Here is a 22,719-nt window from a genome sequence, read left to right on the forward strand (position 1 = left end):
CGTGTTGTCTACTATCTGTAATGCCATGTTTTCAACAGGCATCTATCCATCGGTTTGGAAGGAGGCTATTATTAAGCCTCTTCTAAAAAAAGCCAACTCTGGACCCTCTTCTCCCCGCTAGTTATAGACCTATCGCCTGTCTCCCCTTCCCAGCCAAGATTTTCGAAAAAACTATGAACATCCAGCTTTCGAAATTCATCAATGACAACGATCTACTTGATGACACCCAGTTTGGCTTCAGACAGGGACACGGAACGGAGACAGCACTGCTTAAAGCTGCAGATGACATCAGAGCAACGATGGACAGGGGTGGAGCGGCGGTCCTAATACTTCTGGACCTTTCCGCTGCATTTGACACGGTCGATCATGTCACTCTGATCGACCGTGTCTCGGCTTTAGGAATAAGAGGCAAGGCCAAAGATCTTATTGCTTCATTCTTGGCCAACCGCCCTCAGACAGTCAAGATGGGTAATTTCACCTCCCAGACCTTCTCCCTCCCATGCGGAGTCCCACAAGGCTCCTCGCTAAGTCCGACGCTTTTTAATATCTATGTGTCGGACTTGGCGAGGGTGATAAAATCGCATGGAATTGCCCTTACAACGTACGCCGATGATACTCAACTAGTATTATCGGTGCACAATAATGGAACATCTGTCGCAGCCAACTTCCAAGAGGGAATGAAGGCGATAAGCTCCTGGATGTCATCAAATTGCCTCAAATTAAACTCTGACAAAACTGAGGTGATGACATTCGGGAGCTTGCAACCGGCATGGTCCCCTCAGTGGTGGCCATCTCAGTTGGGCCCCCCCCCAACCGGTAGTCAAGGTCCGCAATTTGGGAGTCATTTTTGACAATAAGTTGACTTTCCTCCATCACGCCAACGCTGTGGTATCATCTGCCTTCTATACCCTAAAAAAAATAAAAAAACTACTTCCTTACTTACCACAGTCCGCGGCCAAAACACTTATCAGCACCTTAGTGTTCTCAAGAACCGATTATTGTAACTCCCTTCTTCTGAATGCTCAGGAAAGGGTACTCAATAAACTCCAGACGGTGCAAAACGCCGCGGCCAGAACCCTACTACACATCCCCAAATTCACCTCCACGTCTCCTTACATCAAAGAGCTACACTGGCTCCCTATTAGGAGCCGAATCAAATTTAAGGCTCTGTGTATAGCCTACAAAACTCTGAATAACCCCGGACCACAGTTCCTAAAAAAAGCCCTCTGCCCAGTGGAACAACCTAGGACCTTACGATCGTCCTCAGCCTACTTGTTGAAAGTCCCACGGACAAGAAAGGCCAGCTGGGGAGATAAATGTTTTACTATCGCTACTGCCAAGCTGTGGAATACACTACCACTCCACATTAAAACGGCCCCTACGCTGCTCAAGTTCAGAAAGAGCCTTAAACATGGCTGTTCTCTGCCTAATTCCCCCTCATCGCAAGAAGTGAGTTCTGCAATCGATAGCGCCGAGACACCCTTACGGGTAGTTGCGCGCTTTAAAAATTGCATAAAATAAATAAATAAATAAAAGCTGAGAAGCCAGAACTCTTAAGAGGCCAGTGCCAAGAACCCTGACTGGTGCTGAACGCCAGGGTACAGCCTGGGAGACTGAGTGCTTACCCTCGCAATGTGCACCCCAGTTCATTGGACTTGTGAAGGCCATTTGCATGCAGTCTGGTCTCTGTGCAAGAAAGGTATGGCCAACTATGGGAAACTGAAGGGATTGCTGTAACTGATGACCTGTAGGCCAGTGGCAACTTGTGCTGCACTGGACTTTACTGGGGCTCCATGGGTGATCGACCGATGAGGCCAAAGTTGCCCCTTATGCTGGAGGACTGAGGGGGTGAGCACAGGAAGACCCACCACACCAGCGCAGCATCCCCAGCATCCTCAGCACCCTTGCAACAGGACCACTTCCTTCGACTCTAATAGCGTTTCTCTCAAAGAATTTGGAACTGGATTGGAGACTGCTAAATGTGACAGGTAACTGGAGTTGGCCCATCCAAGAATGCCTAGATAGCCATTTTCAGCTTGTTCATTGTGGCTAACCCTAAATTGCTATCGTGGTCGAGTACAATGATTCATTGCAGTGCAAAAGCAGTGATTTGTTGTTTCTTTTAAAAATCATATCTCTGGATCACTCTGGCAGCTTTGTCTCACTCAGGTGTCTACTTAAAGATAAAAATGCGACCTATTTTTATAAATTGGTTTTGGATTTTTATTATTTCATGTTTTCTTCTTATTTTTTGCTTTGGTACTTCCTAATGCTTTACACTTGATCCTTTGATAAAGCCTGGATGTTCGGTGCCATAGCTACCCAGGACTGAGCTAAGGCTTTGCAAACAAACTTAAAATGGACCTGATATGGAATTGTGTCATTATCACACAATGAGGTTGCACAACCAAACCATATAATCATCCACATTTCTCAGATCAGTCATTCCAAAGTTAAACATTGCCATTGTGTAGATGGGCTGCAAAGAGCAAATGTACTTACATCTTTTTTACTCTCCTTGGAAAATACATTTTGGGGGGAAGATACTTTTTACAGTAAACCTTATCAAATTGTGGGTTGTACCTTTACCTGTTCCCCACAAATATAGATTTTCTCCTTCTCTTAATAGTAAATTGTCAACCATATCCCATATTGGAACGATAAAGGTTTTTGGATGCTCACCTACTTAATCCTGGAACTTCTCCACAGAGCAGATTTATTCTTACGTAAATTTACATAATGGTGCTGTAATTTTACATGTGAGAAATTCCATTTATGAGTGCAAATTCATATTCTATGAATATGAGAGTTCAGTCTGCTCTAATAAATACTAAATACTGTTATTTGCAAATCTAATTATTGCTTGTATCTAAGCTCTGATTTCTCTGCTCAAAGAGTGATATGTTTGGAAGCTTTGCACTATAGACATACAATGTGAGGAACATGGGGAAAAATGTCCGGAACAGGCTTGGAATTATGCTTATTGAGAGTTATGGGGTTAATTATTTGCAGAAGGAAGAAGCCGCGCAATAAGAGAAGTCTGAATACAAAGCCTCTCCCATGTAAACCAAAGCCAAACCTGCACCCTCTTTCTTCTAAATAGCAGAAATTGAGTTCTTATCAGAACTGAGAGATACAACAGGGTTGATGCCACTTTTTTCAGGAGGAAATATTCATGGCAGAATCCAGTGGCATAATAAAGGCCCCAGCAGTGCAGGGGCTGAGCTCCGGGGGGCCCCCTCAACACAGTACCCTGGCCTGAGAGCTCCCGAGTGAGACCAGAGAGGGGTCCCTCCATGTACTTTGCAGGTGGGCTCCCTCAAGTTTTGTTACACCACTGGCAAAATCAGAGTATTGATCACAAAATTAAGAGACCATCTACTAACTAGGATAACTACAAAATGTTCCTCACCGTAAAAGCATAAAAGGTTTTTGCTTCGACATAAAACAGAGAAATGGGGGTTACGCACATTAATCTGATGATACCATACAGCAGAGCGGCAAGTGAGTTCCATTTGCAATGAAGGATGATTCATAGCAAATGTGCTGTACTGAGTTTTACTGTGTGGGACATCAGAGAATAAGGGCCTCGACATGGCTGCTGGTTCTTGCACAATTTAGCCACAAAAAACTGAAAAAATAAGAAAAATAGTGCAGGAATCAATATCCCTTCAGAGAGAGCCGTTAATTCCCAGGTCTTCTTTTGCTGTTTAGCGATAATGGCTGATTTGATTCTAAGCGGGTGTTGGTTTGACAACACTAAGCAGCGATGTACCATTCCAAACTGGTTTTGAAACACAGTTCTCGCTCATTCTCCTGTGTTGCCATAAAATCCCATAGCATTCAGACCTGCACTTTAGCAAATAAGTCCGAAAGAAGTCCAGAGAATTTGAACAACATACACAATAGGATACTGGTCTATGGACAAGTCCGGTTGGAACTAAAAAATCTGTGACTGTTCTGCACTCACTCTATGAACTAATGACATTCACTAATGCCACTATTATTAACTTTGATTTTAAAACTGTACAGTATTTTTCTATCTTGGGTTTTCATTGTTATTACTTGAAGATATTTCTTCCACAATATAGCGCTCAAAAAGGTGGTAATGGATGATGTAATCATATTGAATATTTGTCTATATCTCTTTTCCTTTTAAATGTTAATATTGCATAGGTTTTAATTAACTATGCAAAATAAAGAAACTTGAAACATAGCATTCTGACTGAAATGAGGCATGGAGCACACATACTTAAAGCTAAAAAATGACGCCTCCAATAGAAATACCTTCTGAAAAGTCAAAATGATCTGTGGGGAATCCACATTGTTGGACGGCCAATCCATAATTCGTGTACAGACCAGGCTAAGCAAAACGTTTCCTCATAAGAGGATGAAATTAATCACACTGGATCCATCGCGATGTAAAAATATCCGCTTTCACAAATTCTTGCATTGCTTCATTCTTTACAAAAAATATATAGTGAAAAGCTGTGAAAAAGCCTGACGTGTTTAGGCCTGCCTCAAAGTGATGTAAAATTGATGAAAGGGCAATGGAACTACATCAGCTCCCTGAAGCAGCAGAGAGGCACTTGGAAGTGAAAAAGCTCAAGGTGACAATGCTTATAACCGATGCTTTAGCTGCTAAACGAAATGTTCGTGTGTGTTCCAGTGGTCCACGCTTTGGTAACTTCCACAGGCATTTTAATTGTGGTGACATCTTAGACACTTGCTTTGTGAAACAAATGCGCTTTGTGGTGGTTTTGGAGCAGACACACTTTCTAACCGGCTAAATTAATTAAATAATGATACCCGCCGATGACACCCAGCTGATCCTCTCCCTCACCAAGGACCTCCACACAACCAAAACCAACCTCCACGAAGGAATGAAGGCCGTCGCCGAATGGATGAGGAACAGCCGACTGAAGCTGAACTCGGTCAAGGCGGAGGTCCTCATCCTCAGATCCACCCCTTCGGCTTGGGATGACTCCTGGTGGCCGGCTGCACTGGGAACAGTTCCAAAACCGACTGACCACGCTCGCAACCCAGGGGTCATCCTCGACTCCACCCTCTCCATGACTAAGCAGGTCAATGCCGTCTCTTCCTCCTGCTTCAACACCCTCCACATGCTCCGCAAGATCTACAAGTGGATCCCCACCGAAACGAGAAGAACGGTCACCCAGGCCCTAGTCAGCAGCAGGTTGGACTACGGAAACGCCCTCTACGCAGGACACTCGGCCAAACTCCTGAAACGGCTTCAACGCATCCAGAACGCCTCTGCACGCCTGATCCTCAACATCCCTCGCCGCAGCCACATCACACCCCACCTGAGAGACCTGCACTGGCTCCCCATCAACCAGAGGATAACCTTCAAGCTCCTGACCCATGCACACAAGGCACTCCACAACACAGGACCAGCGTACCTCAACAGACGACTCAGCTTCTACACCCCCACTCGCCAGCTCCGCTCCGCTGACCTCGCCCTCGCCACAGTCCTCCGCATCCTAAGAGCGACCGCCGGCAGCAGATCATTCTCCCACCTCGCCGCCAAGATCTGGAACACCCTCCCCACCCTCCTACGGCAGACCAAAGACCTGCTGACCTTCAGAAGATTCCTCATGACCTGGCTCTTCCGAGCAGTAGCAGCATTCCCCACCCCCGGCGCCTTGAGACCCTCACAGGTAAGTAGTGCGCTTTACAAATGCTATGATTGATTGATTGCAATAATTAAATTGAAAACTGAATGGCACACACTTTTTTTTAACAAATGTGCTCTTATCAAAAAATTCATATATATTTATTTTTTTAGAAATTTGTGCTCTCCAGTATTGCTCTCTAGACTGACAGAGACTATATTTCCTGATGTCTTTCTTCTATCTTCAATTTAGGTGTGGAACTCTCGGCAGGAGGTGAATGGCTGCCGCATGTACTGGATGCTGCTGTGAGCGATGACGTGAGGTTCCCTGTTCAGATCCCAGACGGGTTCGAGATTGGATATGTTGTATGGCTTTTCAAAGGTAGCGCTTTAGCTCAATTAACACCACCCGATAAATTAACCGAGAGAGAGAGACAGTTCAAAGGAAGAGTGTCTATAAGCGGACAAAACGGCTCTTTGCACATCCGGAACCTGAGCACGGAAGACAGCGGAGAGTACAGCGTGGAATTATCCAAGAAGGAAGACGCAACGGATAAAGAAGTGAGAAAGTTCACACTCCGTATATTCAGTAAGTCTTTATCAACCCTGCCGTGAATGAGGAGTGGACAATGACGTAGATACGACAAGAAAACACACACACACTACACATACAGCAGTTGTTTTGCAGACGAAGCAGCATTAACAAAGCCAACAGTTCTCGAACTTATAAAAACGGATCAATAGTGAGACCCATCAAAGGGCCAGGGTGGATTAGGTTCGGGTGGGCGCGGGTTTCATTTTATAAACACTTCAATAAGTATTTAAAGTAGATAATGCAAAAGAAAAAAACATGCTGAACTGGTGGTAATGCAAAAAGTGAACCCATTGGGGCTTATTTACAAGCCCCTTGCGCCACCCTTACGTCACTTTTCCCATGTTAAAAATGACGCAAAAGTGGCGCAAGGGGATTGTACATCAGCCCCATTGTGTTAATGTGACTGCCCCTGCCGGAGGGTCCTGGTGTGCACTGGAGCAGCGCTAGAAAAGGGTTCTGGAAATGTTTGAAAAGATAGTGCAGGCAGTAAGGACTTCCCCTGCTCACTTCTGAAGTGATCCAATCACTATTGCTGCAGGATCGAAGAGGTGCTTGTGCATGGCAGAGCAAACCACTCAATAAGGTTCAGGAGCTGAATTGGAATACGTTCTGCTTTCATTTATGATTTGGGCACGTAAGTGTGCACCCTCAACAGGCAACAGCTGCACGATAAAGGCCAGCCCACAGTGTGAGTCCTGCAGAGAGCCAGGGAGGCACTAACAACAACGATGCGCACCAACCACAGGCTCTTGGTGATCACCGGGTGTTGGTTCACTTTGCACAGTTCTGTAGAGGGGGGGCAGATGGGTGCTGCAAGGCCTGGTAATCTATATCTGTGCATGACTCCACACAGTACTGGATAAACGGGCATGGTAATGCACGTCAGAGGGAGCACAGATCACCTGCATTAATGTGCCTAGTACTGAGAATCCGTGGCCCCACTCAATGAATGCATCAATCGGCATATTGGCATTTATGATATGCGTCAGTGGCCTCGTGCAGTACAAGTAGCAATGGCTGTAGGGAAGAGCATCATTGGCCTCACATAGTGAATGCTTCAACATGCCTAGTTACGAACTGAAGCGGCCCTGTCGACAAGTGCATTGCTAGGCCCAGCAATAATCAATAGTTGAGCCAAAGAGTGCATCTTCAAAGGACCTAGCCACGAGTTTGTGTCACCCCACTCAGTACATGATTCAATGATCCAGGCTGCAACAAGCATAATGTATCGATGGATCTAATAGCAAGCATCGGTGACCTGAGACTGTGAATGCACCAGTGGGCCAAGTGTCAAGCATCATTGTGGCCTCACACTATAGATGCCTAAATTGTTCTCCTAAGGAGCATCACTAGCCTCACACTATAGATGCCTCAATTGTTCTACTAAGGAGCATCACTGGCCTTACACTATAGATACCTCAATTTTTCTACTAAGTAGCATCACTGGCCTCACACTGTAGATGCTTAAAATGCTCTACAAAGTAGCATCACTGGCCTCCCACTATAGGTGCTTCAATTGCTCTACAAAGTAGCATCACTGGCCTCCTACTATAGGTGCTTCAATTGCTCTACAAAGTAGCATCACTTGCCTCCTACTATAGGTGCTTCAATTGCTCTACAAAGTAGCATCACTTGCCTCCTACTATAGGTGCTTCAATTGCTCTACAAAGTAGCATCACTGGCCTCCCACTATAGGTGCTTCAATTGCTCTACAAAGTAGCATCACTGGCCTCCCACTATAGGTGCTTCAATTGCTCTACAAAGTAGCATCACTTGCCTCCTACTATAGGTGCTTCAATTGCTCTACAAAGTAGCATCACTGGCCTCCCACTATAGGTGCTTCAATTGCTCTACAAAGTAGCATCACTGGCCTCCCACTATAGGTGCTTCAATTGCTCTACAAAGTAGCATCACTTGCCTCCTACTATAGGTGCTTCAATTGTTCTACAAAGTAGCATCACTGGACTCACAATATAGGTGCTTCAATTGTTCCCCTAAGGAGCATCACTAGCCTCACATTATAGATGCTTCAATTGTTCTCCTAAGTAGCATCAGTGGCCTCACATAGAACTCCCATATATGGGTCTCGTAACAAGCATCAGGACTTCCCACAGTACATGCATTCATGAACCTAGTAACTGTGCATGTATGCATCAATGAGCCTCCTAAGTAACACCAGAACTGGGGCACACTGACTCTCTGTGCAAGGTTAAGCACCGGAGCTCTCTCACTCACCTTTTCTTCCTAGGGAGCTCAGTCAGCAGCCGTGAAGAGTCTCCGGATAAATTTGTCCAACTTGCCCGCAATTTACCCTTAACAGTCGCTGGGCCCTGATCAGTTGGGAGCACAGTCTCCAAATTCTACCAATATTTTGTATGCCTGCATCTAAGTAGCATATATTTTGTCAAATGATTTTACTCTGAGGAGTATTTATACATATAAGCACTATAAATAGTAACTACACAGTTCATACTGTGTCAGTGACTTGTTTCTTCTTGATGATTATCTCTAATCAACATCAGCACGCGTTTCGCTCCCTAGGCCTGGGGATTTTTAAGGGCTGATAGTATATACAATTAGGCTCGCATTAATGCCCATAATTAAATATTATACAGAAGTTTTTAATGTGGTTTTGATTTTTACTTATAATTTCAGTGACTTCACACAGTGATACAAACTCAGTGGGGCACAGCAAACGTAGTTTGTTCACATATCAATAGGTGTAAACGTGGTAGTGCGCATGTGGACAATAATGCCTCCTAATCATATTCCTATTATCTTATGATGGTAAAAGAAGTAGAGAAGGAGCGACTGTGTCAATCACTGTATTTGGTAGAATTGAAGACGGCCCATGAAATTACCCTACTGGGACATCGCTGCTATGATAGATCCTGTTTGTGATTCTAAATGTATGGCTTGTCGTCTAGGAGAAAAGGAGATAGCACATTGTAAGGAAAGGTGAGTGGGGTGATCTATTCCTTATATTTGAGGAAGCGCCTTGTTCTCAATCAGGAAAGAATATGGGTGGAGTCCCGCAGAGAGAACCCATGGTACATTTATGGGTCAGGGACCTCAGCCAAATGTTTTTGGATGAAACACTGTGTGATATGTTAACTGTAGTGTAATATACAGTAGATTCGCTTTGGTGGCATGCCCTAACAAAGTCATACACAGAAGAAGGTAAGTAACTGTGATTAACTACAGTGACCTTCGAATCAAACAGGGTCAATGGGGGAGATGAGGGGAAAAGGGACACTTATGTGAACAGGTCCGTGCAACATTCCTAGAAATCTGTATTTCAATCTCACAGTGATAAGTGCCAGTGATAAGTGCCAGCGATAAGCGCCAGTGGTAAGTGCAGTGACAAGTGCAATGTGGTTTGGAAAGGAGGGAGCGAGTCCGAGCGGGAAGAGACCTTGAAGTATAAAATGTCAATGATGGCAACGAGGAGAAAGAATACATTGCGGTGAAGCGGTCCATGCTGGGCCCATAGCAGACACCCTGCAGCCCCAGGTGATTGGGGAGGGCGTGACTCATCTACAGATGCAGGGGCCCCCTCAGCTTGACTGTGCAGTGATGTGAGCGTGTGTCACTCTAAAGTAGCTGTAGAGTGCAGCCTGCTGAGCTGCCGACGCTGACCCAGGACTGAAGAGAAACAAAATAACAACGTATTTGTTTCTCTTGTCAGAGCCCGCCAGGCCGCTTACAGGAGAGGGTGGAGGGGCCCTCAGTGACAGCGGTGCACACAGGGCACTGCTCCTCTGGGGGGGGGGGGGGGGGCACGTGGTAGCACAGACCTGACTGGGGTGGAGGTAGGCTTGCCATCTTTCCTAGAGGAAAATACCTGCACTCTGTTCACGTTTGAACATTTTTGGAAAGTCTGGAGCATGATTCTTAAGTAGAAATGTATAGGAAATCATTACCATGACTTCTATCTTTGTTTACTTAAATTATCAGCACAGCCACTGGAATTACACAGCAGGGAAGCACACATTTTGAAGCAGGGTTGACTAAATTATGCAGCACGAAAATGCAAGTAAAGGGGCATAGTGCTGCACATTTTTTTTATGGAACTTCTTAATTCCTTAAGCATTTTTACAGATGGAAATATTGCCTGGACAAATATTTCACCTCATTAATATCCGTTTAACAACCAGATACAGAAATAAGCAACTGAAAGATGGCCAGTTAACCTTTGCGAAGGGCTTTCCACTGCACGTGAACACATTGCCACATTTTTAGTACATTTTGATTTGTTTGAGCTGGAAACATTCGTTTTGTTAAAATCTGCAGATTATGCAGAAGGTGTTGGATTATAAACCTAATGTAGCAAATCTATAATTATTAAAAAAAAAGCCACAGCCGCAGAATTGCATAATTCCAGTGGCCCTGATTATGAGTAAGGGATCAGTAGGGCTGCCACGGAACACAAATTAGACAGTTATCTTCTTACATTAACTGTTCAAAGTACTGATAAGGGGAAAAATACACACCGACATGGACATTAATATACCTATCTTGCTGATCTAAACCCGGCCAGGTAGCATCCCTAACCAGGGGATGTGTGCACCTCCAGCAACAAGACCAAGACACTTCTCGGAGGCAGTGTATGGTACAAAACATAGCTACAATGTGGAAAGAGTCACAAAGCTATAAAGGGGTGATTGCATATGGGTGATTGGGGTGGGTGCCAATGACTTGCACAGTTGTCCTTTGCACAGGGATTTTGTTTTGCTAAAGGTCTGCTGAAAAAGGACAAGGGTGGTGTATAAGCAAATACCCAAGGGGAGGTATTTCAATGTTTTTACCCAAAACTGCAATTATACCTGCCTGAAAAAAACAAAGGTTGCAGAGACGTTATACTTAGGCTCAGGTTTCGCTCGTACAAAATCAGTGAAATTCAGAAGTTAAACTTGGCTGATCTAACCATAACTTGTGATCCTTATGACCTCATATATTACATCACTCATGACATGGTCACTGGCTTCACTGATGACATCACTGATCATATCTCAAATTACATCACTGATGATGTCATCACGTGACTGTGAGTGTTTTTAAAAAGTTTATGAGTGTTAAATATATATATCAAAGTGTATCGGTAAATCAGTGGGTGTCTGGGGGCCCCTATGGATGATTCAGTGGGTGCGGGACTGACTGTATAAGTGAGTGGTTAGGTGTCTCATTGAATGTATGGCTGAGTGACTGGTTATGTGAATGTCTGTTAGACCTGTCAGCTCTATGGTGGTTTTACCCCGTTTTTTTCCCTTTTCGCCTCATTTTAGCCACCATCTTTTTGTTGGACCTAGGACGCTGGGCGCCTTACCTTGTGTGGAGTGGTGTGGCTCACTGGTTAGAGGCAGCAGACCCGGAAGCAGAGGACGGCCTGGGACCAGGGTTCAATTCCCGACGCGGCAGGGTTGTGGACCAGGGCCAGCGGACTTGATAATTCTCGCCTCGGTGCCTACTCTAACCAGGATCACACTCGGCAACTCTGGGCATTAGCTTGCCTCATCTCCACAACGGCCCCCCACATTCGCTGGGGATGCCTGGTTTCACCTTGGAGATACCCAGGAGGGACCATCTCACAGGGATAGCCAGGACGGGTTCCCCAGCGGTCTACAGCGCCAGGACGCCTCAGGGCAGCAGTGCGCTTTACAAGACATTTACATTTACCACTGCCAAACAGTGCTGATGTGCAGGTGCTCTCCCCTAATAATATGGCAGCTACAGGCCCCTGCTACTGCGGAGTGGCCATTGTACATACACGCACCAGTAGTTAGGATCAGGCTGGGACATACTGTTACTGTATCCTTGCCTTCTCGCCTTTTTGTCACCTAGACAGACATGGTAGAAGCCCCTGGAACATTCCAGCCCAGGGAGGAGTTATACTTTGCCGCCTTTCAGAAGGGTCACCTGACCTAGGGGTATATGCATGGTAGGGTACATGGGTGTATGTTAAAATCCCCTAATAATATTAATTCAAAAGTATTTACGTTGGTACTGTAGACTGACAAAAATTTGTCCAGTACTTCCAAATTTTGACTGGTACAATCATTTGCGTGTGTATTGTAAAAATTAACAAAAAGGATCTTCGCTTTATCTTGGGAAAAAAGCTCAACAATCAAACAATTATCAGAACCAGATGAACACTGAGTTAATGTACCTTTTATGTCCAGTTTAAATAAACTTAGCAAGCCCCCCTTAGATCTTCCTGCCACACTGCTAGTAGCTGGGATACAAAAATGGCTATAGCCATCCAAGAAAAAACTATTTGTCTGATCCCAGGTCTCTTGTAGGGCAATGATATCAGAAGCTTTTAATGTCAATAGCCATTCGGGATTCCCAATTTTATTCTTTATGCCGGCAATGTTCCAGGTGGCAATTTTAAGGGACGATGCTGGTAACTGAGTAGGATTCCTCGAGGCGTCGAGTAGTCAATCATTTTCCTCCATTAAGGATAAAGCAGTGTAACGATTATAAAGGGGAAGAATATTGTCCAACTGCCTATTAGCTGCCTGAAAACCATAAAGATCCCCGCTATTATGGTGCACAGGTGCGTTCAGACGCATGTTGGAAAAGCAACCAGCCGTACCCCTTACTGGCCCATTTCCAAGATGCCTTTGCTGCTGAGGTGATCGATATTGGGTGTTGGCCAGATGGTTATAAAAATAGCCAAGGGGTCTGACACGTACAGAATTTTCCTGGGTAGGTAAAGAGGCGGCTCTGAGGAGAACAGTAGCAACATGTTGTGGGTGTTTAAAATTTACAATGATGCAATCCCCTCTTGTATTTTTTCTTCCATAGCCAATCCAACTGACTCTACGGGTGAATATTATATCATTTCAAAAGGCTAACGGAAAACCACAATTCCTATTCAGCCAAGCAAGTGTTTTATTTTTTAGGGCAGCATGGGTTTCTAGCCTAGAGTCAGTCATGCAGGAGTCAACCTCTGGAACATTTGTTAAAACCACAGTGTATGGAACACACTGCGGTGGGAGGTTGACAACATTTTTCCTCCTGGGTTTACTACTCCCGGCAGTGTCTCCCTCTGCTAAATTGTTCTGATTGCTCTTTTGTACTATTTGTGGTTGTGATGAAATTGGTGCTAGTGCAAGTGCAGTACCCACTGGTGGTTGGTTAGATGGTGGAATGATCAGTGCATTGACAGCTGGAGAGGCCTGAATGATAACCCCCGAGCCACTAACCCTGGTATTACCTGGGGCGTATACTACGGGTTCCAATGAGCTATGGCTTATGGAACCCGATGGGCCGGGTTGAGGGCTCGTCAGGGAAGAAGACCGGGTCAAATAAGAATCAAGAAGACCTTTCAGTCTGGTAACCTCTTGGGCAACTGATTCTAACTTTGCCACCAATGGGCTAATCAGAACCTCTAGTTTAGACTCAAGAAAGGTTGTCAAGAATTCAATGTGGGCTGGAAGAAGGGTACTTCCCTCAGCATTGTTTATAGGCTCTAAAGTGTCCCCCCTGCTGAGTGATGTTAAACCTGGCTTTTTAGACTTTCGACCCACCGCCCTCTTAACCGGAGCCTTCCTGCATGCACGCACCGTTCTCCGAACAGGAGATTGAATTGGTGTGACCCTTAAAGAGGATGTCGGGCTCTGGCTAGAAATAAAGTCAGTTAGAATTTCCCGCTCTTCTATGGTCACTATGGTGGATACATAATTATTTGAGTCTACATTGTTAGAGTTAGCACAGCCACAATCCGGGAGGAGCAACGGGGTAGTGGGTGTACTCAGCCTTGTGGGTGACGTTTCTGGACTCAACATACTAAGTGATAGTCTCCTATCCTTATTAATCTTACTAACTACCTTAATAAGGTAGTTATCCATTGTCCTTGTGTCATTAATGGCCACTGATTTAGAAGCCCTGAGCTTAGACATAATATAGCCAGCTAGTACTAACTACGAGGTGAATTTGACAACAGTAACCTGTCAAGATAGTATTAAAAACAGTGAAGGCAATAGGACCAGCAAACAGAAAACAAACGTAACCAATATTCACAATAGTGTCTTACTAGTAATCCAAGTTCCAGGTGATACAGGCCAAAATCCGTGGCCCAGCCCAGCCTCCTTTGGCCCCTGACGGCCACAGACGGCCCGCCCTTTGCCCGGGCTTAGCCCGGCGCCCGAACGCGCGCGTCCCGCGACGTGGAGGGAGCCGCGGTGTTTTGTGCACCTCCGGGCGCGTGGGTGGCGTCAAGGGGCGCTAGGGCGCCTGGGAGCTGTAGATTCCCCGCTTCTGGGCCGCGAGGTGATGTGGCGGCAGCGGCGGGTTACACACAGCGTAGAGGGCCAGAGGAGCAACGGCAAAGATACCGGTAAGGGAGGGCGCCGACAAAGTCCCCCATCCAATGGAGCAGGTCTCTGTATTTTTACAGGTCTCTATGTTTGGACTTCCCGCTCCCCCGAGGGAGCCGCGGTGTTGTGTGCGCCTCCGGGCGCGTGGCTGGCGTCAAGGGACGCTAGGGCGCCTGGGAGCTGTAGTTTCCCCGCTTCTGGGCCGCGAGGTGATGTGGCGGCAGCGGCGGGTTACACACAGCGTAGAGGGCCAGAGGAGCAACGGCAAAGATACCGGTAAGGGAGGGCGCCAACAAAGTCCCCCATCCAATGGAGCAGGTCTCTGTATTTTTACAGGTCTCTATGTTTGGACTTCCCGCTCCCCCGAGGGAGCCGCGGTGTTTTGTGCGCCTCCGGGCGCGTGGGTGGCGTCAAGGGGCGCTAGGGCGCCTGGGAGCTGTAGTTTCCCCGCTTCTGGGCCGCGAGGTGATGTGGCGGCAGCGGCGGGTTACACACAGCGTAGAGGGCCAGAGGAGCAACGGCAAAGATACCGGTAAGGGAGGGCGCCGACAAAGTCCCCCATCCAATGGAGCAGGTCTCTGTATTTTTACAGGTCTCTATGTCATTTTCATGTGCACTTCACATATCCAGCACTAACGATTGCTTATGATGATTATAGACTACACCTGATCATTTGTCACTGTCTGTACACCTCGCATGAATGTATGTCACAATCGTGTGACACCATAACATCAAGCAATACAATGCCACTATAATCACCCAGGGAGCACATTTGTTGGATAGTAATAACAAATGTTTGCGAGAATGACAATATCAATAATGTTAAATATCATATCAATCTCTACCTAGCTGTGAACAAGTCGCATGTACTATCTTACGAAGGCGACGAAACACGTGTTTGCTTGGGAACTACTGTTAAAACAGAAGTATTAAAAGAAGAAAACCACAAGAAAGAAGCAAAGATTGATTTATTGTGTTTCATGTAAAAGTGACTTTTTAACTCTGCAAATTGAAACTCTGCGTGTGCTTGGGTGTACCTTTTGATGATTCTTTGTTGCTGTTGCCACAATAACTTAGGGAGGCTGGTGGTTCTCCCCAACCCTTTAGCACCGCGAATAATATAATTCCCACAAATACTAGGTGAATCAACCATAAGCGCCTATTATCTATTAACAATACCACTGCCCAGAACAAAAACAACTCAACCCCCTACCCTTTCCCCCAAGATACTGCAACCAAAGAAACCGCAACCAAGATGTCACTACCACCTGCGCTGGGACTGAAGCGCTGAGGACCCTGTGAGTGCTGCTGCTACTGGGGTAAAGCACCAGGTAAAGCGCCGTGCTTCTACGCGCTGGGCTTCCATAGCCTGCGTCCTGCTGCAAGCGCTGTGCTCCCCTCGCGCTGCACAACCCGAATTGGCTGCCCACGTGGCTGCTGGCCTGAAGGAACTGCCTACCCTGCTGAGCGTTGTGCAGCGCGCTCCTGCTGTGTCCCGGAATCACCGCCGCAGCTCCTGCGCTTGGAAGTGTGTAAGCGCTGTGTCCAAAAATCACTGCTGCGGCCCCCGTGCTAAGAGATAACGAAGCGCTCTGCCCAGGATCACCACCGTGGCCTCTGTGCCCTGTACTGAGAAGCGCTGTGTGCAAAACTCACCGCCGCGACCTCGGGGCCGCTGAAGAAAGAAGCGCTGTGCGGCGATCACCGCTGCAGCCCGGGCGCCGCTAAGCCAGAAAAAGCTGAGGCCCGAATCACCGCCACAGCCCAGGTGCCGTGTAAATCAAAGTCCCAGTGATTGAATCCAGGCCGCACTAGGCCTGCTGCGTGGAAAGGAGGCGTTGCCCAGCAACCAGGGCGCCAGCTGCGTCATTGGGCGCGCCCCCCTCAGGCCGCGCTGTGATTGGCTCCCGGGTCTTGAGGCCTACGGAGGCCCGGGGCCTGCTGCCGGCCGCACCGGCGAGGATCTGCGAGGCTCCGGGTGGATCGAGGAGTGTCTTTCCACCCCCTCTTCAAGGGAGCCCGTAACTTTGCCAGCTTTAGCAGCGCGCCGATCTGCCTCCCCTGGCCGAAGCCCCACGTACAGAGAGGAGCGGGCTGACCGGGGAGGAGGCGTCCGGCGATATTTGTGGCTGCAACTTCCCCCGCAAAGACCAAGTGGTGAGTGGGGAAACCAGGGGACGGCGCCCCCTTTCAACATCGCGCTGAGTGTGACTGAGGGGTGCAGAGACTTAAAGTGTGCTTCCTCTGATTGCTCCCTCTCTGATTGAATTTGGAAGGCCGTTAGAGATCTGGCCTGATCAACAATTGCATCCCCATTAAGAGTTAATCTTTGTGCTGCATAGCTAAGGGCGCTGTATGACCTGCCCTACCCAGGAAGTATTGCCAAAAGTGAATTCCTGCATACCAAGTGTTCTTGGTGTTGAATGCCCACAGAAGGGATGGTACACTATTGAAAGTGCCTTAAGAAATGTTCTCATGTCATTTGCAAACCTGCATGAAGCTCTTTGTTGAATTGAATGTACCTGAATGCATTGAAGCCTATGTGTTTAACCTGCACTGCATTACCTACAGTGATACTTGCAGAGAGAAGGTTGTTACTCCTGCCTTTTTACCTGCAGGAAGTTCTGCTGTTCTGATGTACTTGAAGGAATTTACTCATGTTTTGAAGTGAAGTGAATTTACTGTTGCTCTGAGATTATCTGCCCTATCGACTGCTCTGACTTGAATTAGATAAAGAGTCTTGTTTTATAAAACAGCCTGGTGTGGTGTCTCTTCATTGCGTGCGCATTACTGAGTCAGTGCGAGTGTGTGCTGCACAACAGCTTAATACATTGCCTTCGGGTGCCTTCCTGCCTCGCGCCAAGCTACCGTGTCGGAATCGGTGACCCCGGTTCTAACAATGTCTTTATCGGTCTGTCATTTGGTGTCTAAGTTGTTGTATGGGTGTGTAATTGGGTATGTGGCTGGCTGTATGGGTGAGTGATTGGTTATCTGAGTACCTGTATGGTTGTCTGATTGTCTTTGTGAGTGCATTAGGGAGTGTGTGACTGTATGTATGGATGAATGAGTGGGCGAGTCAGTGGCTTTATGGGTTAGTAAGTGTGTGTGCATGGCTGTGTGGTTGAGTAAGTGGATGTGTCAGTGTATATGCGTCAGTAACTGGGTATGTGAAAGGTAGTATAGGTGAGTGATGGGGTATATGAGTGACTGCATGGGTGAGTGAGTGAATGTGAGAGTGGTTGTATGGGTGAGTGTGTGCTTCTGGAAGTGACTGTATAAGTGAGTGAGTACATATTAGTATCTATATGAGTAAGTGAGTGGGTGTGTGTATATTTGTATGGGTGAGCAAGTAGCTGTGTGATTGACTGTATGGGTGAGTGTCTAGGTGTGTGAATAGCTCTATGGGTGACTGACCCAGTGTGTGAATGGCTGTATGGGTGTATGAGAGGATATGTCTGTGGCTGTATTAGTGAGTGAGTGGGTGTATGAATGGCTGTATGGATCAATAAGTGGATGTGTTTATAGATCTATAAATCATTGAATGGGTGAGTAAGTACTGGTATGGGTCTGTGAATAGTTGTGTGGGAGTGGGGTATGAAAGGTTCTGTGGGGTCTGAGTGAGTGTGTCAGTGATTATGTGGATGATGTCATCAGTGATGTCATGTGAGATATCATTAGTGATGTTACTGGCCATGTGATGAGTAAAGTATTATGTGAGGTCATAAGCAGTGCTTTGCAGGGGCACGAGTTATAGTTAGCTCAGCTAACTATGACTGCTGAATTTCACTGTTTTTTCTACGAGTGAAACCTGCCCTAACTATAAGGTCCCTGTAACCTTTGTTTTTTTCAGTGAACTTCTAAGATTTTTTAGAATGCTGATTTGTAACTATACCATCCCTGTAACCTTTGTTTTTTTCAGTGAATTTCTATGGTGTTTTTTACTAGTAATGAGTACAGAGTGGTGGAGAAAGGGGATGAGGCCTCCGAGCAGCTGTCTGCAATCCTGCAGTCTGGAACTTACTGGAGGTAACAGAAGGGGTTCTTGGCCTCCAAGAACCCTTAGCTTTGAAGGGGGCATCGTCCCCCAACTAGATTTGCGCCTGGAGGTGTGTTTACAGATTGGTGGAGAAAGGGGAGGTGGCCCCCGAAGATCTCACAGCAATCCTGCAGTGTGGGACTTACTGGTGGTAACAGGAGAGGTAGTTGCCCCCAGTATCCTCTGGAGACAATGGGAATTCTTTCCCCAACCAGCAGTACACCAGGAGGTGTGTTTGCAGAGTTGGGGAGAAATAAGCTGGGCCTTGGAAGTTCTCTCATCAATCTCACTGTTTGGAACTTACTGGAGGTAACAGGAGGAGTTTTCGGCCCCAAAGGGCCCTCAACATTCAAGAGGACTTCATCCCCCAACTGTGGTGGAAAAAAGGGGCATGGCCTCCGACCAGCTCTCAGCAATCCCACTGTGTGGGACTTACTGGAGGTAACAGGAGTTGTTTCTGGTGCCCAAGGACCCTCAGGAGGCAAGGGGACTTCTTTCCCCAACAAGTGGTGCACCAGGAGGCGCGCTTGCAAAGTGGAGGAGAAAGGGGGCATGGTCTATGAACACCTCTCAGCAATTTCACTGTGTGAGACTTACTACAGATAACAGGAGAGCTTGTTGGCCCCTAAGGACACTCTAGAACCAAGATGACCTCATGGCTCAACTAGCAGTGTGCCAGGAGGTTCATTTCCACAGTGGTGGAGAAAGGGGGCGTGGCCTCCAAAATCCTCTCAGCAATCGCGCTTTTTAGGACTTACTGGAAGTAACAGGAGGGCTTGTTCGTCCCCAAGGACCATCTGGAGCCAAGGGGACTTCATCCCTCAGCCAGAAATGCGCCAGGAGGCATGATTGCAGAGTGGTGGGGAAAGGGAGCGTGTCTTCTGAAGTCCTCTTGGCAATCGTGCTCTATGAGACTTACTGGAGTTAACAAGAGGGCTTCTTAGCCCCAAAGGACCCTCTGGAGAGACGGGAACTACATCCACCAACCAGAAGTGCACCAACAGGCACGTTTGCAGAGTGGTTGTAAAGGGTGGGGTGGGGATTCAGGTGACTTTCCAGTCCTTTTTTTAGGTCTCGCCTGAGCCAGCGCTTTAGCGCTGCTCTGGCAAGAGCTTTAGAAAATAGGGATTTGGAAGGGCAAACTAGTGCTTTTCAGGCCTCCAAACACAGTGCATGTGCGCCGGGCGCGCGCACCATTTGTCAGCCTGCCTGATCACTTTCGCGGCCGCTTTGATGTTCTCAGTGAGACGCACGGCCACTGAGAACATCAAAGCGTCCGCGAAAGTGCTCTCCATTTGTCACCCTCTCCCTTATCCCACTTCCTGCTTGTTTGCTACTTGTGGGGGAAACAAGACCCTTCCTGTCTGCCCTCCTAAGAGACAGTTCAGAGACTTTCTCCAAGGGTGAAACCATTCACTTGTAGTGAAATTTACTTCCTCTAGGCTCGGATTGCCTTCTGGAAAGAGTGCAGGGTTATATATCCGTCTTTAGATTGAGTAAACTTTAAACGCATCGTGCGTCTAACTTCCAACATCAAGCAGTGACAACGGTGTGCTATGAATATTAAAAAGGAATGTTGACAAATAGGAGATCAATAGACCCTTCATATTTAATCGCTGAGGGCACTGGTGCAGCTTGACTTTATTAATCGTGTTTTAGGAAAGAGTCTGTTCCAGAACTTGGCTTAGGATTGAAGTCGGTGTAATGTTATTGATTGTCTCGCAGTATGAAAAGCAGCCAGGGGTTCAGGAAGGAACCCACAGCATCATTGCCTTTTGTCGGTTTTAAATGTGCAGTGACGGAGCTTGGTGAGACTCGGCAGCCATGCGTGAATGCCATCACTCAGGGCGGGATTCTTCATGCCAGTGTCACAATCACTAAGTGAGATTCCGGCGCAGTTGCTGACGTGCAAAATAAACACAATAACTACTTTCACAGGCTCAGGAAACTTCACATGTGGTTCGGAAATAATAATACCAATCAGTCAATTCAATTCAATTCAATTATCTTTATTCGGATATAATATATATCCATAAAAGTACAACATCACTGCTAATGTACATGTAACATACAATCTTCTCTCAAGCGTAAAAATAGTTAAAAATAAGATCAGACGATAAAACTTGTAAAATTAAATATCATAGAGCCAACATGCAAGTTGTAAATGCAATTTTAAAAATGAATAGATTAACCAATAATTCATACAGAGACCAGCAGCAGTACTGTGCAAAACCGCAAAATGTAAGCTTTAAACACTGTGCAAAATAGACAATTTGTAAACATCCTACCAAAGGGTTGGGGAGAACCACCATCCTATCATACCAATCAGTCAAAACTCAGTGCCACTACACCAAAGAAAAATAGCAAACTTTAACCTCGGAAACTCCTCCGTAAACACTGCTGCTGATAACCTATCTCCGGTATCTGCTGCGGTGAGCCACAAAAAGGCGCTAACCCTTCCGAAGGCCGGGGAGGGCTCTGGCACGCGGCCACCTTTACATCCCGTACACACCCGGTTTAGCCATTGGCCGCAGGAATTCGCTTCACGGGGGAGTTGTTCTTTATTGGGACACTTAGGTTAAGCTCTCGTTTACGTATTTGGATGTTTAAAAAGCATTGGCATAGCAATAGGTCTTGCATTTGGGACCTTATAAGTTTTTAGCTATGCAATAGTTGATGTTCTTTCACCAAGGATATTGTGCTGCATAACTAAATACTTATAAGGTCCCAAAAGCGAGACCTATTGGCTATGCCAATGCTTGTTATTATTTGGGGACGGAGGCTACATGGCCCCCTTCCCTGGATTGATTTCGGCTCTAGGGAACCCATCACCCCCATGCCCGGCCTTTTTATTTTTTTTTTAAATATACTAAAAAACAAGGAGAGGGGTGCTATGAATACCCCCTTCTTGGGCCAATTTCAGACCCAGAATCCCCATTCCTCTGTGCCATGCCTCTAGTGTGGGTACCCTAGTCACACCCAGGGTACCCACATTTAAGCGTTAGGGACCGCAGGGGGAGCCTCAAAGCCCCCGCTGTCCCTGCCAGCTCCTCCTCTCCTGCGGGAGCCGGCAGCACTTTGACAGAGAGGTAGCTGCTAACATGCAGCTCCCTCTCTGTCAAAACAATTGAGCTTACTTTCAGCATTTCTCTTTTAACTGGCCGAGGGAGGTGGCGGTCCCTGGTGCTTGGGGTTCTGCATGTCCCTCCCCATTAATTAAACATAAAGCCCCAGGGATGTGGCAGTCACCGGGGCTTGGGGGGAGTCCATGCGCCCCCCCATGAATTAAACTTAAAGCCTCGGCAAGGTGGTGGTCCCCAGGGCTGCGGAGGGGGGTGCATGCCCCCACATTTATTTTAGCTAAAACTCCTGGGATGTGGCAGTCCCTGGGGCTGTTGTGGGTCCCGCACGGCTCCCCTGCTTTGTACCTACATTAGCCCTGGGGAGGTAGCGGTCCCTGGGGTTGCAGTGGAGGCCATACAGGCCTCCCATACACTAATTATGCAAATAGCCCAAGAGAGGTGGTGGTCCTATGGGCTGCGGGGGGGCCAAACAGGCCCCTGCATCATTTTATTGTTTGCCCTGAGGAGCTGGTGGTTCCCAAGGTGTGGGGGTGCCACGTGGGCAACCCCTGCATAATTAATAAACCATCCCCCTAGGATTTGGACCAACCAGGGGCTTAAAAAAAAGGGACGCATTCGAATTTAGCCAAAGATCCACGGTCCACCTGCAAATTTGCAGTAAGATTAAATTAACATTTTTTGTTAACCCCAGGCGGGGTCCTTGTGGGAACCCCCCACCATAGGTGGGGTGGTCAGAGTGTTCCTACCCTGCCTCCTTTTCTTTACTTTTTACTTTTTTTTATGGGACTCGGCTTTAAGCCCAAGACAAGTGCCAACACTTCCTGGTTAAAGTGTTGGCAGACAGTCAGATTTCAGTAGGATCCGCGGGTCCACTCCAAGGACTTACGCCCCAGATATCTATATTTTTTACTCTTAAATAAGTTATTGGCAAAACAAAAAACGCTTTTCCTAAGGAAACTTTGGTCCTGACTTCAACTATCTACTGCCGACCTATACATACATGAACATATATATACACACAGACGCACTTACATGGTTGCTTAAAATGTTTA

General features: G+C 46.8%; 1 protein-coding gene across 2 annotated transcripts in view; it reads left to right on the forward strand.

The window, feature by feature from the left end:
• LOC146772950 (SLAM family member 9-like) overlaps positions 1–22,719 on the forward strand; it is a 282,152-nt gene that overhangs the window by 21,350 nt on the left and 238,083 nt on the right. For both annotated transcript variants that reach the window (XM_085638140.1, XM_085638142.1), the window contains exon 2: positions 5,886–6,221. In XM_085638140.1, coding sequence (XP_085494266.1) covers positions 5,886–6,221 — 336 coding nt within the window. The remainder of the gene's footprint in view (positions 1–5,885; positions 6,222–22,719) is intronic.

This window comes from Triturus cristatus, chromosome 12, assembly GCF_964204655.1.
Source record: "Triturus cristatus chromosome 12, aTriCri1.1, whole genome shotgun sequence".
Classification (NCBI taxonomy): Eukaryota; Metazoa; Chordata; class Amphibia; order Caudata; family Salamandridae; genus Triturus; species Triturus cristatus.